This window comes from Boleophthalmus pectinirostris, unplaced genomic scaffold (assembly GCF_026225935.1).
Source record: "Boleophthalmus pectinirostris isolate CB_2022bp ecotype Guang Dong unplaced genomic scaffold, ASM2622593v1 HiC_scaffold_7, whole genome shotgun sequence".
In the NCBI taxonomy this organism is placed as follows: Eukaryota; Metazoa; Chordata; class Actinopteri; order Gobiiformes; family Gobiidae; genus Boleophthalmus; species Boleophthalmus pectinirostris.
This window is the reverse complement of record NW_026571473.1, coordinates 18850945-18873955: the sequence shown is the minus strand read 5'-3', so window position 1 is coordinate 18873955 and position 23011 is coordinate 18850945. Positions and strand designations below refer to the sequence as shown.

The 23011-nt window shown below is 40.4% G+C and overlaps 2 protein-coding genes across 5 annotated transcripts; one reads left to right on the top strand and one right to left on the bottom strand.

Annotated features, from left to right (window-relative positions):
• Positions 1-25: 25 nt before the first annotated feature.
• Positions 26-4471, bottom strand: scyl3 (SCY1-like, kinase-like 3). 2 transcript variants are annotated; one of them, XM_020933169.2, is made up of 14 exons: positions 4183-4471; positions 3888-4092; positions 3199-3384; positions 3014-3127; positions 2870-2926; positions 2685-2787; positions 2499-2610; positions 2339-2416; positions 2123-2262; positions 1858-2048; positions 1575-1746; positions 1373-1501; positions 564-1294; positions 26-427 (listed from the first exon to the last, which is right to left on the bottom strand). In XM_020933169.2, the coding sequence occupies exons 2-14, from the start codon at positions 4050-4052 to the stop codon at positions 365-367; spliced, it is 2241 nt and encodes a 746-aa protein (XP_020788828.1). In that variant the 5' UTR covers positions 4053-4092; positions 4183-4471; the 3' UTR covers positions 26-364. The 2 variants fall into 2 exon arrangements, with proteins under 2 accessions (XP_020788828.1, XP_020788829.1); XM_020933170.2 differs by having other exon boundaries at positions 3888-4075.
• Positions 4472-4798: 327 nt separating this feature from the next.
• On the top strand, positions 4799-11654 carry lpxn (leupaxin). Of its 3 annotated transcripts, XM_055164972.1 has the most exons (10): positions 4814-5170; positions 5717-5772; positions 5845-5912; positions 6247-6343; positions 6637-6864; positions 6946-7119; positions 7226-7307; positions 7388-7536; positions 8402-8624; positions 9868-11654. In XM_055164972.1, exons 1-10 carry the CDS (start codon positions 5158-5160, stop codon positions 9921-9923), a joined length of 1146 nt encoding a protein of 381 aa, XP_055020947.1. In that variant the 5' UTR covers positions 4814-5157; the 3' UTR covers positions 9924-11654. The 3 variants fall into 3 exon arrangements, with proteins under 3 accessions (XP_055020948.1, XP_055020947.1, XP_020788836.1); XM_055164973.1 differs by lacking the exon at positions 5845-5912 and having other exon boundaries at positions 4799-5170; XM_020933177.2 differs by lacking the exon at positions 9868-11654 and having other exon boundaries at positions 4825-5170; positions 8402-9200.
• Positions 11655-23011: the final 11357 nt, after the last annotated feature.

Genomic DNA, 23011 nt, shown 5'->3' with positions numbered 1-23011 from the left:
ACAGCAGAATAAAATAGATGAAAAATAGAGATTAACAAAATATTTATTTCACCAACAATCAAATACTAATAAATTATGTACTTTATTTCACATTGATTCAAAGTGCAACCCCTTGATGAAATCATACCAGTTAAACTATGGCACATAAACAAAAAAGTGTCAGTTTGAATTTCATCCATGACTTTGTAACTATTGTACTACCAATTGCCAATGCAGGTCTGCTTGTGTTTGTACATCCTGTAAAATATTTCTTCCATAATTGACTGAAAGTCCAGACAGCATTTACAAAATGCTTATTATCCTTGAATATAGCTGGTAATGTTGAAATTATATAAATCCCTTCTTGTCTTCACTGCCTTTGGATTCACCAGGCATTTTCATCCTCCCAGTTCAAGTCATCATCATCGACCCAACCATCAGCATCATTCTGAGGAAAATGAAAAATATAAAATGGTTCATTTGGATTAAATTGACAAATCTTTATCCTATTTATCTAATCTCAGTGTTTTAGTTACTGCCCATAAAGTACAAGTATTGATTCCTAGCCCTTCCCACATTCTCACCTCAGTCGTACTGACGGCAGCAAACTTGGCATTGAAAGTATCACCAGATAAATCTTGGTCTAGTGGCTTGGAGTTTTCACTCACAGATTTGGACAGTCCACTGATCTCCTCTGTGAGCATAGCTGGAGATGAAAGTTTGATGTCTGGCACCATATCTGCAAATAAGTCCAGCTCAGGGTCCTGCTCTACTTTTCTTTTCACCTTGATTGTGAATTCTTCTCCCAACCCTCCCACACTACCACTTTTTAGCTTGGGGTTGGATGGCTTGCTTGAATACTCTGTCTGAGTCCAGCTATTATCCCATGAGGAGTGGTCATTGCTCTGAGTGGTTTGTTGTAAGGTGGATGCAAGCTTTAGGGGTTTTGAAGATGGTTTATATTTTGTAGGTGTAGTATTCACTGATTTGGGTTGATCTAATGTAAGAGTGTCTGGGACAGGAGCAGTTGGAGATAGATCTGGTGTAGGTTCAGTGTCTTCAAAGTCCTCCCATGGCTCCTCTGTGCTGTGTGCGGGGACCCTGCTGCTGTCTGGGGCTACTCCAGTAGAAGACTCAATCTGGATCCTAACCGGTTTGCCCTCTCCAATGTCTGTGTCCTCAGGGTCACTCCAGTCAGGCCAGTCCTCCACTGGCCTCTCTGCTCTGCTGGGCTGCTCTGGATGGTATGATTGCGACTCCACTTCAGAGTTGTGGTGAAATCCATTCAGTGGAAGGGACAGCTGCCTACTGACCTCTAAGAGATATGCATACCCATAGGGATTAATTTATTATAAAGCAAGTTAAATTATGTTAAAGCATTATAGTTTAGTACCTGATTTAAATGGCAGGGGATAAACTTTTGAAGAGACTTCCTCTAATGAAGATTTGGCAAACAAATTCAAGACTTTTGCTGGCTGGGCTATTTGTGGCTGACAGACTCCAACATTGTGTACAGGTGAATCTACAAACAGATACAATATATATTTGGAAAAACAGCTTTGAAATATTGTGGGGTCATCAGGTCAAATACTTACTTTCAGGGGTGACTTCAGTTGACTTGCTGAAGTTGGGGGTAGTGCGTTTAAAGACCTTGTTTCTTTCTCCTCCAACAACAACTTGAGCTCCAAGTAGTGGCACCAGCACAGCCAGACCCTGCAGTGTCATTGCAACCAGGGAATCATTGGTGTCCCTCATTCCCAGCAAGACCTGCAGGTATAAGCACAAGCAGCACCTTTAAACATTTCAAAGTTCAAAAGACAAGCCCTTATGATTTAGTTACAAAGTACTCTGTAAAAATATATTAATTATTCATAATACCTGAGGTAGGATCTGGTTTTTAAGTTCGTCTTGGGAAAAGAACTCAGAGTAGATGTGGATATGGGCCAGAAGCACCATCCTAATGTGTTCCTCCTTGACTTTAAAAAGCTTCAGAAGTTGAGGAATCACATGTTTTCGATAAAGGGGCAGAGAAAGCAGGCACTCCTCTGAGCTGTCACTGCCACTGGATTCTGTCAAGGAGTTTTACAGTAACACAAAAACTGACAATAACTGGATGAATAATATTAATGTCAGATTGATTTACCTGTCTTTGGCTTTAGAAGATGAGGGAGGAAACTCCTGACTGCCATGGGTTCTGCTAAAACGAGAGAGGTGAGCAGTTCAGGGACAAGGCGAGAGGCTATGAGCTCCTCAGGAAGGCTCTGGATCCGGTCTAGTAAAAATCTGCAAAAACAAAAATATCACACTTTGTTTATTAGCTCCCAAGCTTGAATTAAACCAAATAAAACAAGTCTCTTACTTGAAGAATTCATTCTTCTCTTCTTCTGTCTTTAAAGTCAAACTCTTCAAAAAGTTTATCACTTCCAGAAAGTCATTTCTACATATAGAAAAAACAACAAAATTTGCCTAAAGCTATGGTGACTATAAAATTGGATAAAAGTGAAAAAAGTGACACACACCTGAAGAAATCATGTGTGAGCAGAGAGGTGAGTGGTGGCCTACATGATGGGTCTGTATTTAGTGGACCAGCAAGCAAAGACTTTTTTAAACTGTCTACTAGGTCTTGTGTTACTGTATTAGAAAGATATTAATGTTACAATAATTCCATCTCATATACTGATACCAATGAAGTAGGCCCTGCTTACCATAACTATCCAGCAAAGGGACAAGGGTCTCAACCAGTACCCCAAAAGAGTAACAGTCTCTGGAATGAGCATATTCTTCAGGAAGCATGGCAAAACCTTCAACCTGTTGTACAATATGACGGTTCAAGGAAAGTGTAATACAAATAATGAAAAATGCATCTAAAAAAAAACAAAAACTAAATTACCTGTTCCTCTGGTGGAACACAACTGTCATCTCTAACATTTTTTATAGCTGAAAGAAACTGAAAATGGACAAAAGGTGAAAGCTACAATCTAACCACAGTCAGCAACTAACAGCAGATAAAAAGATTTGTAATTGTTCTTTGTACTTCAGGAGTTGCTTCAGAAAATGTGCACACAGTTTCCATTCCACCCAACTTCCAATGACCATCTTCACTGACAAAGACGGATGACCTGCATATATTGTTGTGACTCAATTTGCCCTTAAAAAAATCAGTGCAAAACTTCATTATATTGTAAACTACAGGTTTGTGAGAGCTTTGATTCATCTTACCCTTTCATGTAAAAACACTAGTGCCTGCAGAATATCATAAAGCCCTGCACATATTTCCTCAGCAGAAAGGCTGTCCAGCAGTAACTCCAGTGGTTGTACACGCTCAGTGACCAGATGGATCCCTCCGTTCTGAACGGAGCAGGACAGAAACCGCAGCAGACACGGATGCCTCAGGGTCTTCAGGTGCTGCAAGAACAAAAAAGTACAGTTATAACTTTTAGCAAAGGATGGTGGAGTTAGCGCTGTGCAATAATTTAATTTTAAGAAAGAGATTGAGATACAGTCCTTTCAGATCATCAAAGATATGCCATGGTCCTTTGAATCAAGGGGTCCACAGGCACACCTCTATTGAAGGCCATTTCTATTTGTTTTTTGTACAAGACAAAATAAAAAATTGTGATCAGTCAATATGAGGAAAGCCCTAGGTGTAGAATTAGTCATCTTTATTTGAATATTGGCAATTCAAACTCAACTTCGACAGCTGTCTTTGGGCAAGACACTTCACCTACCATGCTTATATATAAATGTAAAATGAGCTTGAGTTTTTAGTTTTGTGTGTACCTGAGGACCTTGACACCACCCTGAGTGTAAGGAATGAAAGAACAATATAAGACATTTGTATTGTTATCATTATTAATTATTTTCCTCAACACTAACAGTGTTATAAATGCAAAATGAATTTACTGTACCTTGGCAGCTTTATTGACTTTGTCTTCGCTTCCTCTCTTGTGGACAAACACAGAGGCGGGCTTGTTATCCTGGAGCACAGCGGAATACATGGTCGGACCAGAGGGGAAAGTCAGAAGCGGCTCTTCCAGTTTGCAATTCCGCACCGCGCTGCTCTCCGCTCCCATGGCCGTGCTCCTTCACTCAAGACCTGGACATCCACACACACTGAAATTAAACATAAAACGAGGTGGCGTTGACATTCACTCAACATGTAAATAAATGTCATTATATAAGTCAAACTTGACCAAACAATACCTCAATATAATCACTGTGCCACGACTGTAGAAGTTAGCCCGTGTTCGTAGTTGCTGGCTAACCTCAAGCTACGTTAGCCAGCTGTCATAGCTAAACTTGCCAATCGCCCTTTTTTATCAACAAAGACATGTTAGTGATATCGCATACATATGTCCGAGAAGAGTCCTCAAAATGGCATCGTTTTAATGTATAAAACACATTAATATGGGTAAAACAACGAACGCTAACCTAAAGTGGAAGCTAGGCTGTAAACACAAATCTTTCCGGGCAGGACCAAACCATGTGGTGAGGGGTGGAGTGCCGCTGTCGAAAAACAAGCAGAAACATTTTCGAACAATGACACATTATTTATGTATTCACTTTTATTATGCTATTTTTTCTTTTTCTTTAGTGACAATAAATATATTTTGTAAACGTGCACTCACTCCGTTACTATATACTAACTTAAAAAAAAAAAAAACCTGCTTGATTCTGTTAATGGTTGATCCTGTAGTGGTGCGACAAGGCAGGTAACTGCCCTTTTATTACCCTATCATCATGCAGATGCACGATCTAATTTAAAATAGTCGATAGTTACAGTTGTTCTGTTTATTATTAGGCTACAATAATACCCATGTTTTGTTTTTAAACATTTTGTGGAGTTTTGTTTAACTAAACCTAAATAAAAAGACTAGTAAATAGCTTAATAATTATATAGAGCAGCTATGGTTTAATTTAAGAAAATCTAATTTCATATCTTGGAGGCTCATAAAGGGATCCATATATACGCTGAAAATTGTAACTTTCATGACATAGTTGTGGTTTGACACACAGGAAACTCAAAAAAGGTCACATGAAATACAGATTTGGAAACAACATCCTCCCTCAGAGGAAGTGACAGTTTATCTGATTCAAATTGGAGCAACTTAAGTAACTAGCTCAGTAACTAACAAAAACGTTCACTCACCATCGTTTTTATGGTGAAGGAATGCAGCTATGGATGAACTTGGTAAGACACTTTTCTTTATTAATGATACCTTGGCTACTATACTAGTAGCCTAGGTATCTAGTACAAAATATATTATATAATGTATTCAGGCAGTTGGTTCATATAGAAAATGTGTTAATGGTCATAATACAATTATTCAATTGAACTAAAACAGTTGCTCGTGTTACTTAAGTAAATATTTATGGTAAAATTAACTATACACCACAGAGAAGACCCATGATGAACAAAGATACAGGTGTATTTTATTAGCAATTTATTTAATTTCATTTATAGACTAATAACCTATACACGTAAAATCCGAAATGTTCAATGTTTGTGTTTCATTGTCCTGATTTTCGATGAAAATATAACCAGTGCGTGAAATTTGGTCACTGACAGCCCAGTTTTACTTCTGCAACATGTTTCCTGAGTATGACTCAAAAGCTGACATGCGCAAAGATCTAATTAAATCACAATAAATTACAATAAATTAAACAAGATCTTTCCATGTGAACATTTCTAATTGCATCAGTTTATACTATTTAATATGGTGTTTTCTGTGAATAGACTTGTTACTGGAAGAACTGGCCTTGAACACATCTGGTGCAGGAAGCAAAGAAAAGGTAACGTAAGAATTTATAACATATAGTCTTTATATATTTCCTCAAATACAATTTTTTTTTTTGTGGCACTAGATATCCACAGAAAACCTTGCTGAACATACTAAAAATGTCAACACCTCTAGCTGTTCAAATGTATACAGGTAAATAATTTTTATGCAATTTTAATCAAAGTTGAAAGTTTTACTTCAGCATTATACTTATGGGTTGACAGATTTTAGTGATTATACACACGCACACACACACACACACATATATATATATATATATATATATATATATATATATATATATATATATATATATATATATAGTGTGTATGTGTGTATATATATATATATATATATATATATATATATATATATATATATATATATATATATATATATATATATATATATATATATATATATATATATATATATATATATATATATATATATATATATATATATATATATATTATATTATTGTCAGCTCACCTCCTGCCCCTGTGGCTGCAACACAAAGAGCTATGTCCCCAACTGAAGAACTGGAGTTCATCTTGGAAGATCTCTTGGGTCTGGCAGCTCAGGTAAACAACAGCCTTTTGTATAAGCAGGTCTATATATATACTAGTATAGTTTGCGCTCATACAGTTTTTTCGATAATTAAAATGGCCAACAGGTGGCACTAAGACATTACCTTTAACCTCGAGAGAGAGAGAGAGAGAGAGAGAGAGAGATAAGAATGACCTTAAAGTTACCTGTATTAATGGAAGAAATTACAATTATGGCAATAGCAAGAGTAATTCTGAATAATTTTGAAAAATATTCTTCTTGACCACAGCCATTTAATTCTGTCCTCATCTCATCATTGCCTGAATAGCATCAAGAACCAAAAGAAAGCCCACCTCCACTTGTACCAAAACTGTCTGTAAAAAGAAAAGAAGAAACAATGCACAGAGAAAACAGTAACGTTCAGCCAACTCCATCTAAAAGCACAGACACAATAGATGAGCTCCTGGGAGGCCTGAGCTCAGACTTAGAGAAGATAGGTGTCAAGACCACAGCAAAAGGCCACTGCGCTGCCTGTAAAAAGATCATTGTGGGAAAGGTAAATGATGGCTCACTAGAGCTTTGTAATTGACAGTTCTCATTGATTAAACAATAAGGCAAATAATTGTTGATGATGCAGATAATCACAGCACTAGGAGAAACATGGCACCCGGAGCATTTTGTGTGTGCAGTGTGTAAGGTGGACCTGTGCACAACAAGTTTCTTTGAAAGAGAGGGGTGGCCATACTGTGCAAAAGATTATCATGAACAGTTCTCTCCTCGATGTGCATACTGCAAAGGCCCCATTCTGCAGGTGAGTTAATTTTTTTTTTATCAGATCATGCTCTTTTATTAGTGACCTTGTTGTTTTGTTTATATGCTTTTCATGTAATTCTGATTGCATTTATGTGAATTTGAAGAACATCCTGACTGCACTGGATCAGACATGGCATCCAGAGCACTTTTTCTGCTCACACTGTGGAGACCTTTTTGGACCTGACGGTTGGTTTGTCTTTTATTTTCTTTTGTACAAAAACAATAACCAACAGAACTATACACACATTGTAACATTTTTATTACAGGTTTCCTGGAGAAGGAGGGGAAGCCATATTGCTGCAAAGATTTTTACAATCTCTTTGCTCCTAAGTGCTCTGGGTGTGGAGAAGCAGTGAGGGAGAACTACCTGACTGCGGCCAATGGGACCTGGCATCCCGAGTGCTTTGTCTGCTCTGTGAGCACTACCATAGGACCACACACATTTCACACCAAGAAAAGATTTATTCAAAACATTTGACTGGCAAAAGGAACCTGCAGGAGTGATCAATGTGTTTGAGTTCACACAGTTCTTAAAGTACTGTTATTTTGGTCAGAGAAGCCAATCACTTATTCATCTTCCACTTCACTCACTTTGTCTCAATATTGTGTCCTGCCCATGGACACAACTACAGTATGGTTAGAGCTGGGATTGAATTGCCAACTGTCATAACATGACCATTTGATCACCTGAGCAACTGTTGCCAACTATTAGTTGGCAAAGTTGCATAAGAATCCCCAGCATATTAATTAAAAAGAACACTAAACCTGGCCTGAATTTTGGTGATGTCATAATTTGAAGTGTTTCCACTTCAAGCCAATAGGATTTGGGAATGTTCACATTGGCATAGTCTTAAGGCAAAATAAAAAGAAGTTAAAAGAAGAAGAAAAATATCCCTAGTTTTAATATTTTCACCTGTGCTTTTATTGGTATATGACATATAAAAAAATTGCCAAATGAAAATTTTAACTACATGTCTACATCTGCAACATTAGTCAAACAGCAGGGTCCATAAAAGAGACCAAAATTACCAGGTGCTTTTCCACATGTGTTTTTTCTCTTTTCTACTCACTGTCCTGTTTAATTACATACTCTGATCCACCAACCTCTTTTTGGCTATGTTGTTAACCTGCCTCATGCAACAAAATGTGTTGCTCTGCCTCCTGATCTAAAAGATCCGTGGTTGGATTTACTCACACAGCTTTGTGCCTGATTGGTTTACTTACCCATTTATTTTCTTTTTTATGTCACCTCATACATCTGCATGTTCCCTTCTTCACAGGACTGTCTGACACCACTCTCCAGTGGACACTTCTTAGGGCTGGAGGGGCAAGCCTTGTGTCTGCTGCACTACCACTCTCGACAGGGCTCTCTGTGTGGCACCTGTGGAGAGCCTATCACCGGACGCTGCATCTCTGCACTGTCCCGCAAGTTTCATCCAGAGCACTTTGTGTGTGCTTTCTGCCGGCGCCAGCTCAGCCAGGGAATCTTTAAAGACCAGAAAGGCAAGCCATACTGTAACACCTGCTTTAATAAGCTCTTTGTGTAAATGGTAAGAAAATATGGTTACATTTGCCTTTCTCCATATTGGTTTGGGATGGTGGTATATAGTGCTTGTCTGTAGGCTCGGGACATACACACAGAATACACTTCCAACTCACTGTGTGACTGTAAAGCTCATGGATTTGTAAAATAAATGTTTCATGCTACATAAACATAACATGACATTTTGTTTTAACCAGTAACTATGAAAAACAATAACTTGCTATACACTGTGTCTTCAATCTATAAGTAATTAACTTAAAATAATTCTTTAATAATAGTATTAGTAAATTCATGTAATCCATTACTCAAATAATTCAAATTTCCCCCTTTACATAACATTTAGTTTTATCTATTGAACACTATGTGAAAGCTTTACACTGTCCTACAAATTATGCTTGCGAAATATAAATAATTTCACCTGTTTTGGCAAAATCTCTGGTCATGCAAGAAATATCAAGTACATTGTATGTGGATAATTTTGGTGGTTAGGTTGAAAGGTACAGAATGTCATAATAAAATAAAAATAATAATTTTGGTCTGTGCAAATCTATGCTTTTCCTGAACCTCTCCTCACTTTGGGAGTTGGCAGAGCAGAGGTCCTCTCCTTCAGGATGGAGCGGTGTGCGGACAGCTTGTGTTGGCAGCAGTTTGTTGTGAGCTGAGGTGCCAGGCCCAGTTTCCTCTTACTCTGACTGACCCCATGGCACACAGCCCCTTCTTTCTCCATACTGGGGGCTTTATAGCAGTGTACAGAAGATTAATGAAGATAGTCAACAAAAATGGTTTTATAGGCATTCCTTCACATGACTGTAGCACTTTAGATTACTAGAAAATTTAATACCACCGAATTAAACAAATTAAATTGTTTTGCGTTTCAATGTTTGGTTCAAATGCCCCTCTTTCCACGCCTCACTAATGAGTACATGTAGCTGAAAGGAGTCCTTACTAAAGATATGGAACATGTATAAAACACCCGCAAATTAATTATAATTTATGTAACCTAAAATTACTACTGTTTACATTTCAAATACTATTTTTGCAGTAAGTTTAGAGGATTTCAGAGAGCTCATTGATCAATAAAACCAGACCCTTCATCATTAATCTCAAACCAAAGCTTACTTGTTTGTGTTTTCTTAATATTTCCCAGTGTAAACAAAGTGTCCATGTCGTACTGTAAACAGCCTCTTATCTTTATGCACACAGGGGCTGTTCTATTCCCCTACAAGCAGCTTTCCTCAGCTTCTCTCCAGGCCACTTAGAGCTGCAGTGTGGACTATGAGAGAGAGTACATGGGACCATTAATCATGTTGTCATCACCATCAGACCAGGACTCCATAACCTCTACACAATATGGGGCCATGCATCATAAGCATGAATGTGTCAGGCTAAGCCTAAAAGTTAAGATGAGTGAATTCCTTTTAAAATTATAGTGTACAGCGAGTTTGTAACTTTACTGGTGGAGAGCCCGCCACCTGCTTGTCTCCATGGAGATTTAATTTTTTTGCCTAGAATGCTCAAAAATACCATTATCATACTTAAATGAGATATTAGTTGAATGCTGTTTAATAGACAGTATTCTAGGCAAATCAACAATGCCTGAAGACAAGCACATTGTGGATCCTTCATCTGAGACGTTATGCAGTGTACCTTCAAACTGTCAGAAGAAAAACATAATTATCTTTCTTTATGCCTTTTGCAAATTATGTGCACCATTGTGACTTGAACGAATGGATGTTGAGGTATTTTAATGTTAGAGAAAATGGCTGGCCTCCTCCCTGAACTGCCACCTTATCGTGGTGGAGAAGTTTGAGTGCCCGAATGATCCCGGGAGCTTCATGCCCCTGGTAGGGTCACCCAAAGCAAACAGGTCCTGGGGGACGGGTTAGACGAAGAGCGGTTCAGAATCCCCCTATGATGAGTTACAATCAGAGGTCAGTGACGTCACCAGGATCGGCTTTACCGGGGCCCCACCCTGGACCCAGGCCTGGGATGGTTGCTCGCCAGCGAGTGCCTGGTGGCTAGGCCTAACCCCAAGGGGCACAGCCGGGCTCAGCCTGAAGGAGCGACGTGGGGCCGTCCTCACGGGGCAGTCAACGGCGCGGGCCTCGGCGACCGGATCTCTGGACATGGAGACTAGCTTTGGGGACATGGAATGTCACCTCGCTGGGGGGGAAGGAGTCTGAGCTTGTGCGGGTGGTTGAGCGTTACGACTAGATATAGTCGGCCTCACCTCCACGCACAGTTTGGGCTCTGGAACCCAACTCCTTGAGAGGGACTGGACTCTACATTTCTCTGGTGTTGGCCACTGGGAGCAGTGGCGGGCTGGTATGGGCCTGCTCATTGCCCCACAGCTCAGCCGCTGTGTGTTGGAGTTCATCCCAGTGAACGAGAGGGCCACGTCCCTGGCCTTCAGGTCGGGGACAGGTCTCTCACTGTAGTGTCAACCTACGGGTTGAACAGCAGTGCAGAGTACCCGACCTTCTTGGAGTCCCTGGGAGGGGTACTGGACAGTGCACTGTTAGAGAATTTTTATGTTATAAGCATTTCTCATGTAAAGGTAATCATGATGTAGTATAAGTTATCAACATTGGCTTTTTGTTTTACTTGTCTTGTTGTGTTCAAGCTGTATCAGGTGATCTTGCTGATGCATTGGCTGACTCATTAAAGATAATGTACCGGGAGAAACAAATAGTAATGGTAAACATCATGAGGTTAACACAGAACTCTGAGGAATTGCTAGAGGCATCTACCACCTGGAATGTGAAACCTGTGTATAATGGGGAGCTGTGTCAGTGGAAGCTTGTCAGTCATGAGACAACATGTGAACAATAGGTACTGTATTCAAAGTAACCTACTGTATGCTAATTGTGTGCTCTACAATAAAAGGCCGATGGAGAGAAGAGAGCTTCAGTTAGGATGAGACAGGCAGCTCTCTCCTACTCCTTGCGACAGGCAGAGCTCTCTCTTACTCCTTGCACAAGTAAAACCAACCACTGTGTCCCTGGCGTGTTCTTTAATATTTGAGGTCGGGGTCAATTCCCTGACATGCACCAAACAGGGACTCCGTTGTTCTACTGGGAGACTTCAGCGCCCATGTGGGCAACGACAGTGACACTTGGAGAGGGGTGATTGGGAGGAACAGCCTCCCTGATCTGAACCCGAGCGGTGTTCTGTTATTGGACTTCTGTGCTAGTCACAATTTGTCTATAATGAACACAATGTTCAAGCACAAGGGTGTGCATCAGTGCACATGGCACCAGGATGCCCTTGGCCGGAGGTCGATGATCGACTTCGTAGTCGTGTCATCTGACCTCTGGCCACATGTCTTGTACACTCGGGTGAAGAGAGGGGCTGAGCTGTCAACTGATCACCACTTGGTTGTGAGTTGGGTTCGCTGGCGGAGGAGGAAGCCGGAAAGACCTGGCAGGCCCAGGCATGTAGTGAGGGTCTGTTGGGAACGTCTGGCGGAGCCCTCTGTCAGAGGGACCTTCAACTCGCACCTCCGGGAGGACTTCTCCCGGATTCCGAGGGAGGCTGGACACCGGAAGTAAGGGATGCCGTCAAACTGAAGAAGGAGTCGTATCGGGCCTTTTTTGCTCGTGGGACTCCTGAGGCAGCTGATGGGTACTGGCAGGCCAAGCGCACTGCAGCCGGTGCGGTCGCAGAGGCAAAAACTTGGAGCTGGGAGGAGTTTGGGGAGGCCATGGAGGAGGACTATTGGATGGCCTAAAGGAAATTCTGGCAAACCGTCCGGCACCTCAGGAGTGGGAAGCAGTTCTTCACCAACACTGTTTACAGCGCGGAGGGACAGCTGTTGACCTCGACTGGGGACGTTGTCCGGTGGTGGAGGGAATACTTTGAGGATCTCCTCAATCCCACCATCACGTCTTCTGAGGAGGAAGCCAAGACTGGGGACTCAGAGGCGGACTCGTCCATCAAACTGGCTGAAGTTACTGAGGTGGTTGGCAAGCTCCTTAGTGGCAAAGCTCCGGGTGGATGAGATCCGTCCTTAAGTCTCTGGATGTTGCAGGGCTGTCTTGGCTGACACGCCTCTTCAACATCGCGTGGCGGTCGGGGACAGTACCTCTGGACTGGCAAACCGGGGTGGTGGTCCCTCTGTATAAGAAGGGGGACCGGAGAGTGTGTTCCAACTACAGGGGAATCACACTTCTCAGCCTTCCCGGTAAGGTCTATGCCGGTACTGGAGAGGAGAATCTGGCCGATAGTCGAACCCCGGATTCAGGAGGAGCAGTGTGATTTTTGTCCTGGCCGTGGAACACTGGACCAGCTCTACACTTTCCATCGGGTGCTTGAGGATTCATGGGAGTTTGCCCAACCAGTCCGCATGTGCTTTGTCGATCTGGAGAAGGCATTCGACCGTGTCCCTCGTGGTGTCCTGTGGGGGGTGCTCTGGGAGTATGGGGTCCGGGGCCCTTTGCTAAGGGCTGTCCGGTCCCTGTATGACTGGAGCAGAAGCTGTGTTCTCATTGCCGGCAGTAAGACAGACCTGTTCCCGGTGCATGTTGGACTCTGCCAGGGCTGCCCTTTGTCACCGGTTCTGTTCATTGTATTTATGGACAGAATTTCTAGGCGCAGTCAGGAGCCGGAGGGGGGCCGGTTTGGGGACCACAGGATCTCATCTCTGCTGTTCACAGATGATGTTGTCCTGTTGGCTTCATCAGGCCAGGACCTGCAATGTGTGTGAGTGTGAAGTGGCTGGGATGAGAATCAGCTCTTCCAAGTCCGAGGCCATGGTTCTTGACCGGAAAAAGGTGGCTTGCCCTCTCCGGCTGGGTGGAGAGTCCCTGCCTTAAGTGGAGGAGTTTAAGTATCTCGGGGTCTTGTTCACGAGTGAGGGGAGGACAGAGGATGAGATTGACAGGTGGAACGGTGCAGCATCTGCAGTGATGCTGTCTCTGTTGTGGTGAAGAGGGAGCTGAGTCGAAAGGCGAAGCTCTCGATTTACCGGTCAATTTTCGTTCCTACTCTCACCTATGATCATGAGCTCTGGGTAATGACCAAAAGGACAAGATTGCGGTTACAAGTGCTAAAAATAAGTTTCCTTCTCAGGGTGGCTGGGCGCTCCCTTAGAGATAGGGTGAGGAGCTCAATCACACGGGAGGAGCTCGGAGTAGAGTCGGTGCTCCTCCATGTCGAGAGGACCCAGTTGAGGTGGCTCGGGCATCTGTTCCAGATGCCTCCTGGGTGCCTCCCCAGGGCATGTCCCACCAGGAGGAGGCCCCGGGGAAGACCCAGGGCAGGCTGGAGGGACTATGTCTCTCGGCTGGCGTGGGAACGGATGGAGGGGGAAAATGGCTGGAGTTTACATGGTTATTGCTACAGGAGTGCTAATTGTGCCACCAAGTTCACTAATTACTTTCTGCCAGTACTGTGGCAAAGGAAAAATAATGACAACCAGATTCTTTACTTCACTGGAGATGTATGATCAAGACAACAATATATATATATATATATATATATATATATATATATATATATATATATATATATATATATCATCATCAGGGGTATCAACATATATTTTAAACCACAGTTTAGTCTACTAAGAGCAATTAAATATGCCTGAAGAAGTGTCTATAGCTTGCCAAGTGACAAACTGCTAATATTTCTGTCAATAAATTACACAGTTAAGGCCTATGTTTTTCTTTTATTTTTGTTCAAATTTTCCACATTTTGGGTTATTTTTGCCGCCCTAAGTGGATTAAGTGATAGTAATATAGTTCTGATTTAAATATGCTGTATATTGCTATTATACTATGAACTGCATGGTTGTTTAACCTACAGCCCATATATAAATTTAAGTGCTATAATTTAAAAGCACAGCTAAACAGACTTCTCTAGACATGCAGTAGTCTGGTATTTATAATGGGACAGAAAAACAGAGAAAGGTCAATTCCTATGGGCCTTTTAAAAGCATGCTTAATAAAGAGCAGTCTGTCAGGGGGAGGGACAGAGGGTGTAACTAGGATGACATTTACAGCATGAACCAGCAACCAGAGTCTAGAGGGGCAGTGGGCCATGAGAGGGCAGGGGAGGGGAGTCACCCCTGCATGACTCTGTAACCCCACACTCACTTCATGTCCTGTAAAAATGGCAGTGAGCATGACCACCCTGATGCGACAGTAGAGCTGTGGGTCACAACACTTTGACCAAAGTCAACTCTGTAAATCAAGTAGCATGGGTCAGTATCAAGCTTATAACTGTCAAAGGAGTCTGGGGTACGGACTTACTCGTTAATCAAGGGATATTTACTTTAGGATACATGCACACATGGAAATATGAGAAAGAAGTGAAAATAGTAATGAGTTCAGACCATGTTAAATCACAGCTCCAGTCGGTGCAATAAAACTTGAGTGGAGCCTGTTACTGTAACACCATTGCAGCTATGAATGAGTGAAAAAAATACTGCAGATTTTGGGGCTGCTATGTGACTGTTTTTCCTGTTTCCCTATATGGCTGGATTAATATGTTAAAATGAAAGCAGTATTATAGTAGATAATAGCTTAAGTTGGATCATATAGATGTAAAATTTTATGTTTGGTTTTAAGTTGTTAAGGCTTGGTCTTCAGCCTGGTTTCTAGAGTAAATGGTGTGCCTTAAATGCTACTTTACACCTTTTCTAAGACTATTCAATGACTACATGGTTTTACAGCTTAACTAAAAAACAGAAAACCAGTGTATGAGATAATGACCAGAAAAATGTAAGGTTAGGGATGTTGTAATGCCATTGCACCACACAGGATTTTCTTGTATGCCCACAGAATTAAGTTTTGCGTTTTGAATGTTTTGGGAGGGACTTTAAACAAAACCCATAGAAAGTGACAATTTCAACACCTCACTAATGGCGTCTTTACAGTAAGTTTGAGGCTTTATTTGAGCCACTCTTGGTGTGTGTTTATGTTGGCCCTATTGATGCTGAGAGCTGGTATCACACCTAACTCACCACCACATACACTCTCTATCCAAAGGAGACTCTTGTTGTCGTTGGCCCTCTGACGCTTTCTCACAGCAGAAGAAAAAAAAATTCAGGGAACAGGTATTTATAGGGGGCAAGGTAAGACAAGGTTAAAGTACATTTATATGTATGTTTATGTTAGATTTACAAGTTATACAAGCATAGCACACCATGTTGATGTGCCTTTCAGGAGAGCACAATGGCAGTAGCAGTAGCGGGGACTGAATGGGTTTTTCTGAATATGTACATCTCCCTACTGAGCTGTCGCTGCTGGATAATATAACAGAAGACAGCTGAGGCCCTAATTCTCTTACATACACACAACTCTCTGTCTCTGTGTGAGATGAATGTGAGATGTTATCTAGACTACTCTGATATACATAGACCTGTTTTTAAATTAAATATTTACCTTTAACCCATTACTCCACAGAAGGTTTTGAATGTAGGCAATGATGGTTATGCTCCTGAGGTTGCTGTAGCAATTTATGAATTTTCTTCTCACTTCCATTAATTTATTCATTCACAGAAGCATTTGAACTGTGAGTTGACAAAGAGCCAAGGGTCAAGCACTAAGAAAGTGGGGACAATGGCATAACTCCAACTCCATCACCTCTAAGAGGTACAATTCACATGATTATTTGATTTGTTTAAAAGAGTGATGGTTAACCACAGTCTGGCCTGAGCAGAAGCTGCAGCCTCCTGAGTTAAATACTTACTGTGCTTTGTTGGGACGAGCTGCTTGAGAAATCACAGATGCTGCAGGGGCGTCCACCGATATATATATATATATATATATATATATATATATATATATATATATATATATATATATATATATATATATATATATATATATATATATATATATATATATATATATATATATATATATATAAAGTGGATTATTATTATATATAATCCACTTTTGAAATGTCGCATGCCACTAGATGTCACTTCGCAACCAACCAGGCCAATACAAACAGGAACTGTTGGACTGTGTCATTTTTATCAGCTTCTTCTTCATTCTCCCTCTCTGTGATGTCTGACTTTAGCAATGTTTCCACTAAACATTTGAGTCTCCATTGGGTTTAAGACTGGATTAGAGCTCAAATTACCAACTCTGTGGCTCATTTACTTTCCCAATCCTTGGTCTTCAAAACAACAGTTGCATGTGGACATGTCCAGTGATATGATAATGGCATGAAATGGGAACCACATTTTAAGTGAAAAATCGTCTCCAAAGCAGAAGAGGGTCTTTTATGTGTAACGTTTGATGTTATAACATATAAAAGACATAAAAGGATGGAGAGGGGAGCAGAGCAAAGACATGCTCACACTCAAAGACAGTCTGGAAAGAAGTACTGCATTTCTCATTTGTATAATGTCCTATTTCTCTATTAGGTTTAACAGCCCACAAGATGCTCAACGGTCTCTGATTCATAGAGAATGATTAATGTGTTGGCCTGTGCACTCTGAAACAATTTGTGTATTTGCAACGTGTGACAGAAAAACACAAATAAATATCCACAGAAACAGTATATATTTTATCAAGTCAAGTTTATTTATAAAGCACATTTAAAAACAACCACAGCTGCCCAAAGTTCTGTTTAAAGACAATATAAAGTGCACTCTGCTAAAACTAAACAAAAACATAGTAAGACAAAACAACACAAATGTCCCACTCAGCTTGTGTTAAAAGCCTGTGCATATAAATGAGTTTTCAACAAAGATTTAAAAATACTTTAAGACGAAAGGGCTATTCTAACACCTAGAGCGAGACTACAGCGAAAGTATTTGTTTTTAGCTCTAGTTTTAGTTAGACCTTGGAACATCTAAAATAATCTGGTCTGTTGATCTGATTTTGTGTGTCATAAGAAGCACTTTGAGTTGCTGGATATAAAAAATATTATCTTGCCTATGATACCATTAGTGTCCAGAACAAAAGGGTTTTTCATAGGCCAGCATCAAAGGTGAATCTTTTTCTCCAACAAGCTGGAGTAAAAATCACTCACTTCTAAAAAGACAGTTTTAGTACTGGAAGTGTTAGCTATTTTACACTCATTATATAGAATATTATCATAGTCATAAAGAAAATACAGACTGTTGATCATTTAGAATCGGTTCTATTTCTTTTGTCTTTATTCACTTTCCCTTTCAGTTGGGCCCAGACCTCACGTGCCAGAGTTCAGAAGACATTTCACACCAGATCCTATTCTGTTTGGCATATTTCAACACAGCCAGCATGTTGGCGTCTGTGTTTACATCCATATGTTTTTCTGCCCATGTGTGCGCACACTAGTAGCACGTAGCGTTAGCCTGGCCCTTGCCTGTTGACAGGTCCTCTGCTCCTTGTCAAGCACCAGAACATATGTGCGAGTGAGGAGTTTGGCTGTAGTACTCTTGTTCCAGTTATTATTAGAGAGGTTGCACTCAAAAGTTCCTCCCAATGATCTGTTTCATCTAAACATTCATCATAGACCATTTAAAGCTATAAATGATATCAATACAGTCATCAGTCACACCTACTCATCATCATCTTCTGTGTCTCCTCATTCTGATAGTTTCCCATCACCATTTGATCCTTCTCGAAATCTTTTCTGCTGCATGAACTTGTCTCTTTGGGTTTCACACTATAGTCCAGCCAAGTGTTACCAAACCACGGACCAATGTTAAAATAAACAGATCCAAAACCAAAGAAGATGTGAGAAAAGACATTCAGAGACACTAAAAGAGGAGATGAAGGATAGTAAGCATAAAATGTCAGGTTGCATTAAACCAAAATAATAGTCCATACATTTTGAAAAAGTTATCTCTTCTATAATCGCCTGATGCCTTAGTGCTGACCCTGTGGAGTACGTCCTGTTCTATTAGACACAGACTGAGGGCCTTTCATCCTCAGAGGTCATATGGTTCTTTTGATGCTGTGGCCAAACCAGTGGCCAAATCAAGATGTCGATCTTCTGCTTGCAACTACACATCTTGGAGAAAAAACAGATAAAGGTCAAGAAATCCATGCATTTTCAATATTAATAAATATCACATGAATACACTGTCTTCAGTGAGGACAAAGACAACAAATCAACAATGAATCTATAGTAGAATTCATTCCTTATATATAAAAATTTATTTCTGTATGAGCTTGAGTATATCCACTAACTTCCCTAGCAGTGGCAAGATTGCTGAGGCACATGGATAAAATATCATCTCAAGTCTGAAAAAGACTCCAGTTGTATCTGAAAGTCTGTCTGTTCTATTTGCAAGTAGAACTGACATTTTGTTGAATAAATTGTTTTGATCCTTTCAGATGTTTACTATGAGTGCCGCATATGGCTTTTGTTGTGCAATGACTTCTGACTGATTCAAGGAAGAACTCTGTTAATATGTTATGTTCTTTGTGTGAATACAAAGCCCTTTGTGACTCTGGTGGTCTCTTAAATGATTCATAGGCAGAACATTGACAATGACCGCTAACAACACATAAGCTATGTGCTTATAGCTAATGCATTTCCATAATATTATGATATCAGAGGCTGCTTTTGTTCAGGGCAGCAGGCTCACTATAGTTGTTGAAATGACATCATTATATCTCTGTATATCTTATATCTTTACCATTGGAATAGGCCCATAGTAAATGTGCTTACCAGCAGGAGGAGGCCTCTTCAGTCTCCCCCATCCCACTCCACCTCTCAGGGGTAAATGGGGCACAGACAGAGGGAGCATAGCAGATATGGATAATACCAGAATCATGGGGTGACTTTGGCGCCTCAGCCTTTGATGTAAGACCATTATGGTTTTCACAAATGCAACATGTAGGTTTCATCGAGGATAATCAGTGAGTAGGTGCATATCTGTGCAAAAATAAACAAGATCTAAAAGTGTTGCTTCAGATGGGTCAGGTGAGTCACAGCCATGTCTGCAACAGATGTATGTTTATGATGTACAAATGGATATAACAAAAGCATCTTACAAAGCAACAGAAAAAACATCTTATACACCCCTATACAGTATCTTTAAATGACCTTCCCTGCAGTGCCAGCACTGCCTGACTGGGAATACAGTCCAAACCAATTTGGTACAGTCTAATGTGTAAAATTATGAATATTTTTAAATTAAATAATAGTATGTTTTACTTGTAGTTTTGGTTCAGTTTGATCAGAAGAACTTGTGCATTCCTTTCTATACTGGAGCTGCACTGATCGATTTTTGTATAAATAGGTGACTGTATGTAACTTGTAAAGTACTAACTTACTACATTTACACAAATTACAAAGAAGAGGCCCGTAACAAAAAATATCACTATATCTTTTGCATCTTTGCCTTTACCTTTGTTCTTTAAATGAGGATTAACAGTTGCATTCAAATGAGAAAAGATACTCCATGCATTTAAACATTTCAGTCTACATCTCCAAAGCTCAAAATGTTCTATTCTGCTGTCATATAGTGGTAATTTTCAAGTTACCTTCTAGCTTTAGTTCCATTGAGCTTGGCAATTCTAGGTCTGAAATCATTCAAGGCGAGGGTGTATGGAGTTTAAAAACTCAGTGGAACACTTCCTGTATTACCAAATGAAATCACAATATGGAACAAAATGCTTTCCATTTGAAAAAAGAACCCAGTTTAAATATGCAGGCTTGTGTGTTCAACATGTGAATGAAACAAAACACAATTCTGGGTATGGTTTTGATGAGGACACAACATTATAACTTAGATCGGAAAATGGCATAATACTGGCATAATTTTAAGGGACCATGCAAATTTGGACAAAACCACATCTGAACTTATCTGATGATATGAATCTATCCCAAATAAAATTAAGTCTGGTTTGAACAAATCACTCTGACCACTGCTTGAGCAATCCTTATTTGACATTTTTAGCTTCTTTTTCTAAGCATATTATCCCTATCTTCTTTCTAGACGTCCGGAAAAGTGAAACAGAAAAAACATATCCAGAGACAGTACAAATATTATTTCACAACATCTTCAAAGGAGAACAGAGGATATTGGATCCTCAGAAGGACATAGGGCGTTCAAAGACTGACGCTCATGACGCCCTCTTCAAATATAGATGCCTTGCGCTATGAACCTCTCCTTATCCATCACAGCTTTGTTTGTCCATGCCCCAGGTCATTGGTGTCTCTCAACTTCGTTCCCCTGCGTATAGGTCTTCAATTCGCCACTAGGGGTCCCCGTGTGCATAACAAACAACACAAAAGCACACAGGCTTTATAAAACTGCACTGCACTTTCATGTGGTGTAAAAACAGCGGTAATAGTTGTAATACAAGTAGTGCCTCTTTCATTACACACTAACTGTAGGCTATAAGTAATGTCACTGAGGCGTGGAGTTAATGTTGAGGTTTTGTGGTCGGATTTCTGCTCAGTGTCAGACTCACAGGAACCATGAAGACACAAGGACAAGAAGAGCAGGAGCAGGGCTGTTGGACCACAGCTAAATACCACTTTTTCCAACTACAAATCCGGTGCATGTGAAGTTGTTATAACTTGATCATATTTTATCACAGTACAAATGGTGTGTTTACATTGAAACACTGAAGAATGTTTTTCCCTTTTTTCTTTTTGCAAATGTAAGGGGTCTCTTAAAATTCCGTAGTCCTTTTCCATTTGTTGATGTTGAAGTATTAATAATAGGCCTAATAATGCACTGGATTAATATAGTGTCTTTCAAGACTCCTAAACCTTTTATTCATTCACTCTACGCTGTGGTAAGCTTTTCACCATATAATAATGATTTCAATAATAACAATAAAATAGGCTACTATTGGAACTGGGTCATTATATTATTTACAGCAAAGTCTTACAGTGTATTATTGTAGCCAGGTACCCTGGGGTAGACTAATGGAAGTGAGGCTGCCAATTTGTGTCATCCGTCCATCCGACCACCAGTGCTCACATGCACATTCCACATTCATACTAGACTAAGTGTCTTGCTTAAGGACACAATGACAAGTTTTTGCCACTAATGCACCACTTTGGCACCTGATATTTCCAGCTGTCTCCCATTCAAGTACTAACCAGGCCCAGCCTTGTTAGCTCTGAAATCTGATTAAATCAGGCTTTGACAAGCTGGTAGGTAGTAGCCGATCCTCAAAGCCACACCAAGTTAACCCCGTAAAGTTTCTGTGCAGTGATCAACTGTATTGTGGGCATATAATTTTGTGATGATGTGTACTGGTCTGTGTTCAGACTAAAAAGATTTGAATCTGAATTTAAGTTTATAATCTAATTAAATCAACACAGAGGCCAATGCCTTTTCAACCCCCAAAATAAAATCATTATAAAACTGTTATTTGCAGTACAGTAGCCTATTCTTTAACCCCTCCCTTGCTTAAACACTTTCTCACCTGTGAGCAGTGTAATTTTTCTTCAGTCTGCCAATAGTTCATTAGCTTTAAGTCCTTTTTGGTCCCGGCTATACGTGCACTAGGCTGTAAGAGTTGGAGTGGGTCCAGGAATCTCCCACAGTTAGCCGCTCATAAGCCTTTTGAGAGCCGCCAAGAATGTGGAAACCTGTTCAAAGAGAGGCTTCAGAGAGGTGTGGCTGCAGCAGGTAGCTCAGTGCACAGGTGCTACAACAAATCCTGCACCTGTCTCTCAGGAGAGCACACCTATGATGATAAATACATATGCCCAGTTGTAAGGCAGACAACAACTCTATCAATGTTTACCATGTAACATTTGTGAAGTTTGATTTCATCTTAGTTCTCACCTTGTTATTAAGTATTGTGTCCCCACACCCATGTAACAAAGATATGCATAAAGTTGAATTAGTGCTTTCTACTTTTGTGCTAAGAAGATAACATTTGGTTAACTTTTATTATCACAAAATCCCTTGTCACACATGACACATTTTGGTTGTAATAAAAACTAAAACAAAAAATAGAATAAGTCAGCGTTCAATAGATAAATGCACTAATGGAAGTCTTTAAAAATGTTAGCCTAGCTAATGCTGGCCCTGAGCCATTTTACAAAATATGCCTTAGCTGTTAAAATAATGCAGAAGGGTGAAAGGCCAAAATGCCAATGCTTCACAACCTAGGACTGTGTGACATGATCAAAGACAGTCAGCAGGAAATGACAAAGGAGAAATTCATTTTGTGAACAAACTGGACAAAAGTTTATTTTTGGTCAAATATGTTTCACTTCTTCAGTGAAGAAGCAGCTTGCCATAGATTCTACCTGGAAGACTAAGGGATATTGCAAACATTCAGCAGGAAAGCACAGTCAAATGTCAGCAGCCAAAACAATAAGTACATATGAACTGTCAGAACCTCTTAGTGCTGCTCAGAGGGGAGCGGGCGTGGAGTGGTGAGACGAGGACTAGAGGAGGGGAGAACACAACCAGGGACAAAGA

Coding starts and splice junctions, on each gene's coding strand:
- scyl3 (XM_020933169.2), bottom strand. CDS start 4,052: ATGGGAGCGGAGAGCAGCGCGGTGCGGAATTGCAAACTGGAAGAGCCG. Junction 3,385..3,887: donor AAGTCAATAAAGCTGCCAAG/GTACAGTAAATT, acceptor TTGTTCTTGCAG/CACCTGAAGACCCTGAGGCA. Junction 428..563: donor CTGCCGTCAGTACGACTGAG/GTGAGAATGTGG, acceptor CATTTTCCTCAG/AATGATGCTGATGGTTGGGT.
- lpxn (XM_055164972.1), top strand. Junction 6,865..6,945: donor AAAAGATCATTGTGGGAAAG/GTAAATGATGGC, acceptor TTGATGATGCAG/ATAATCACAGCACTAGGAGA. Junction 8,625..9,867: donor AATCTTTAAAGACCAGAAAG/GCAAGCCATACT, acceptor TTATGCACACAG/GGGCTGTTCTATTCCCCTAC.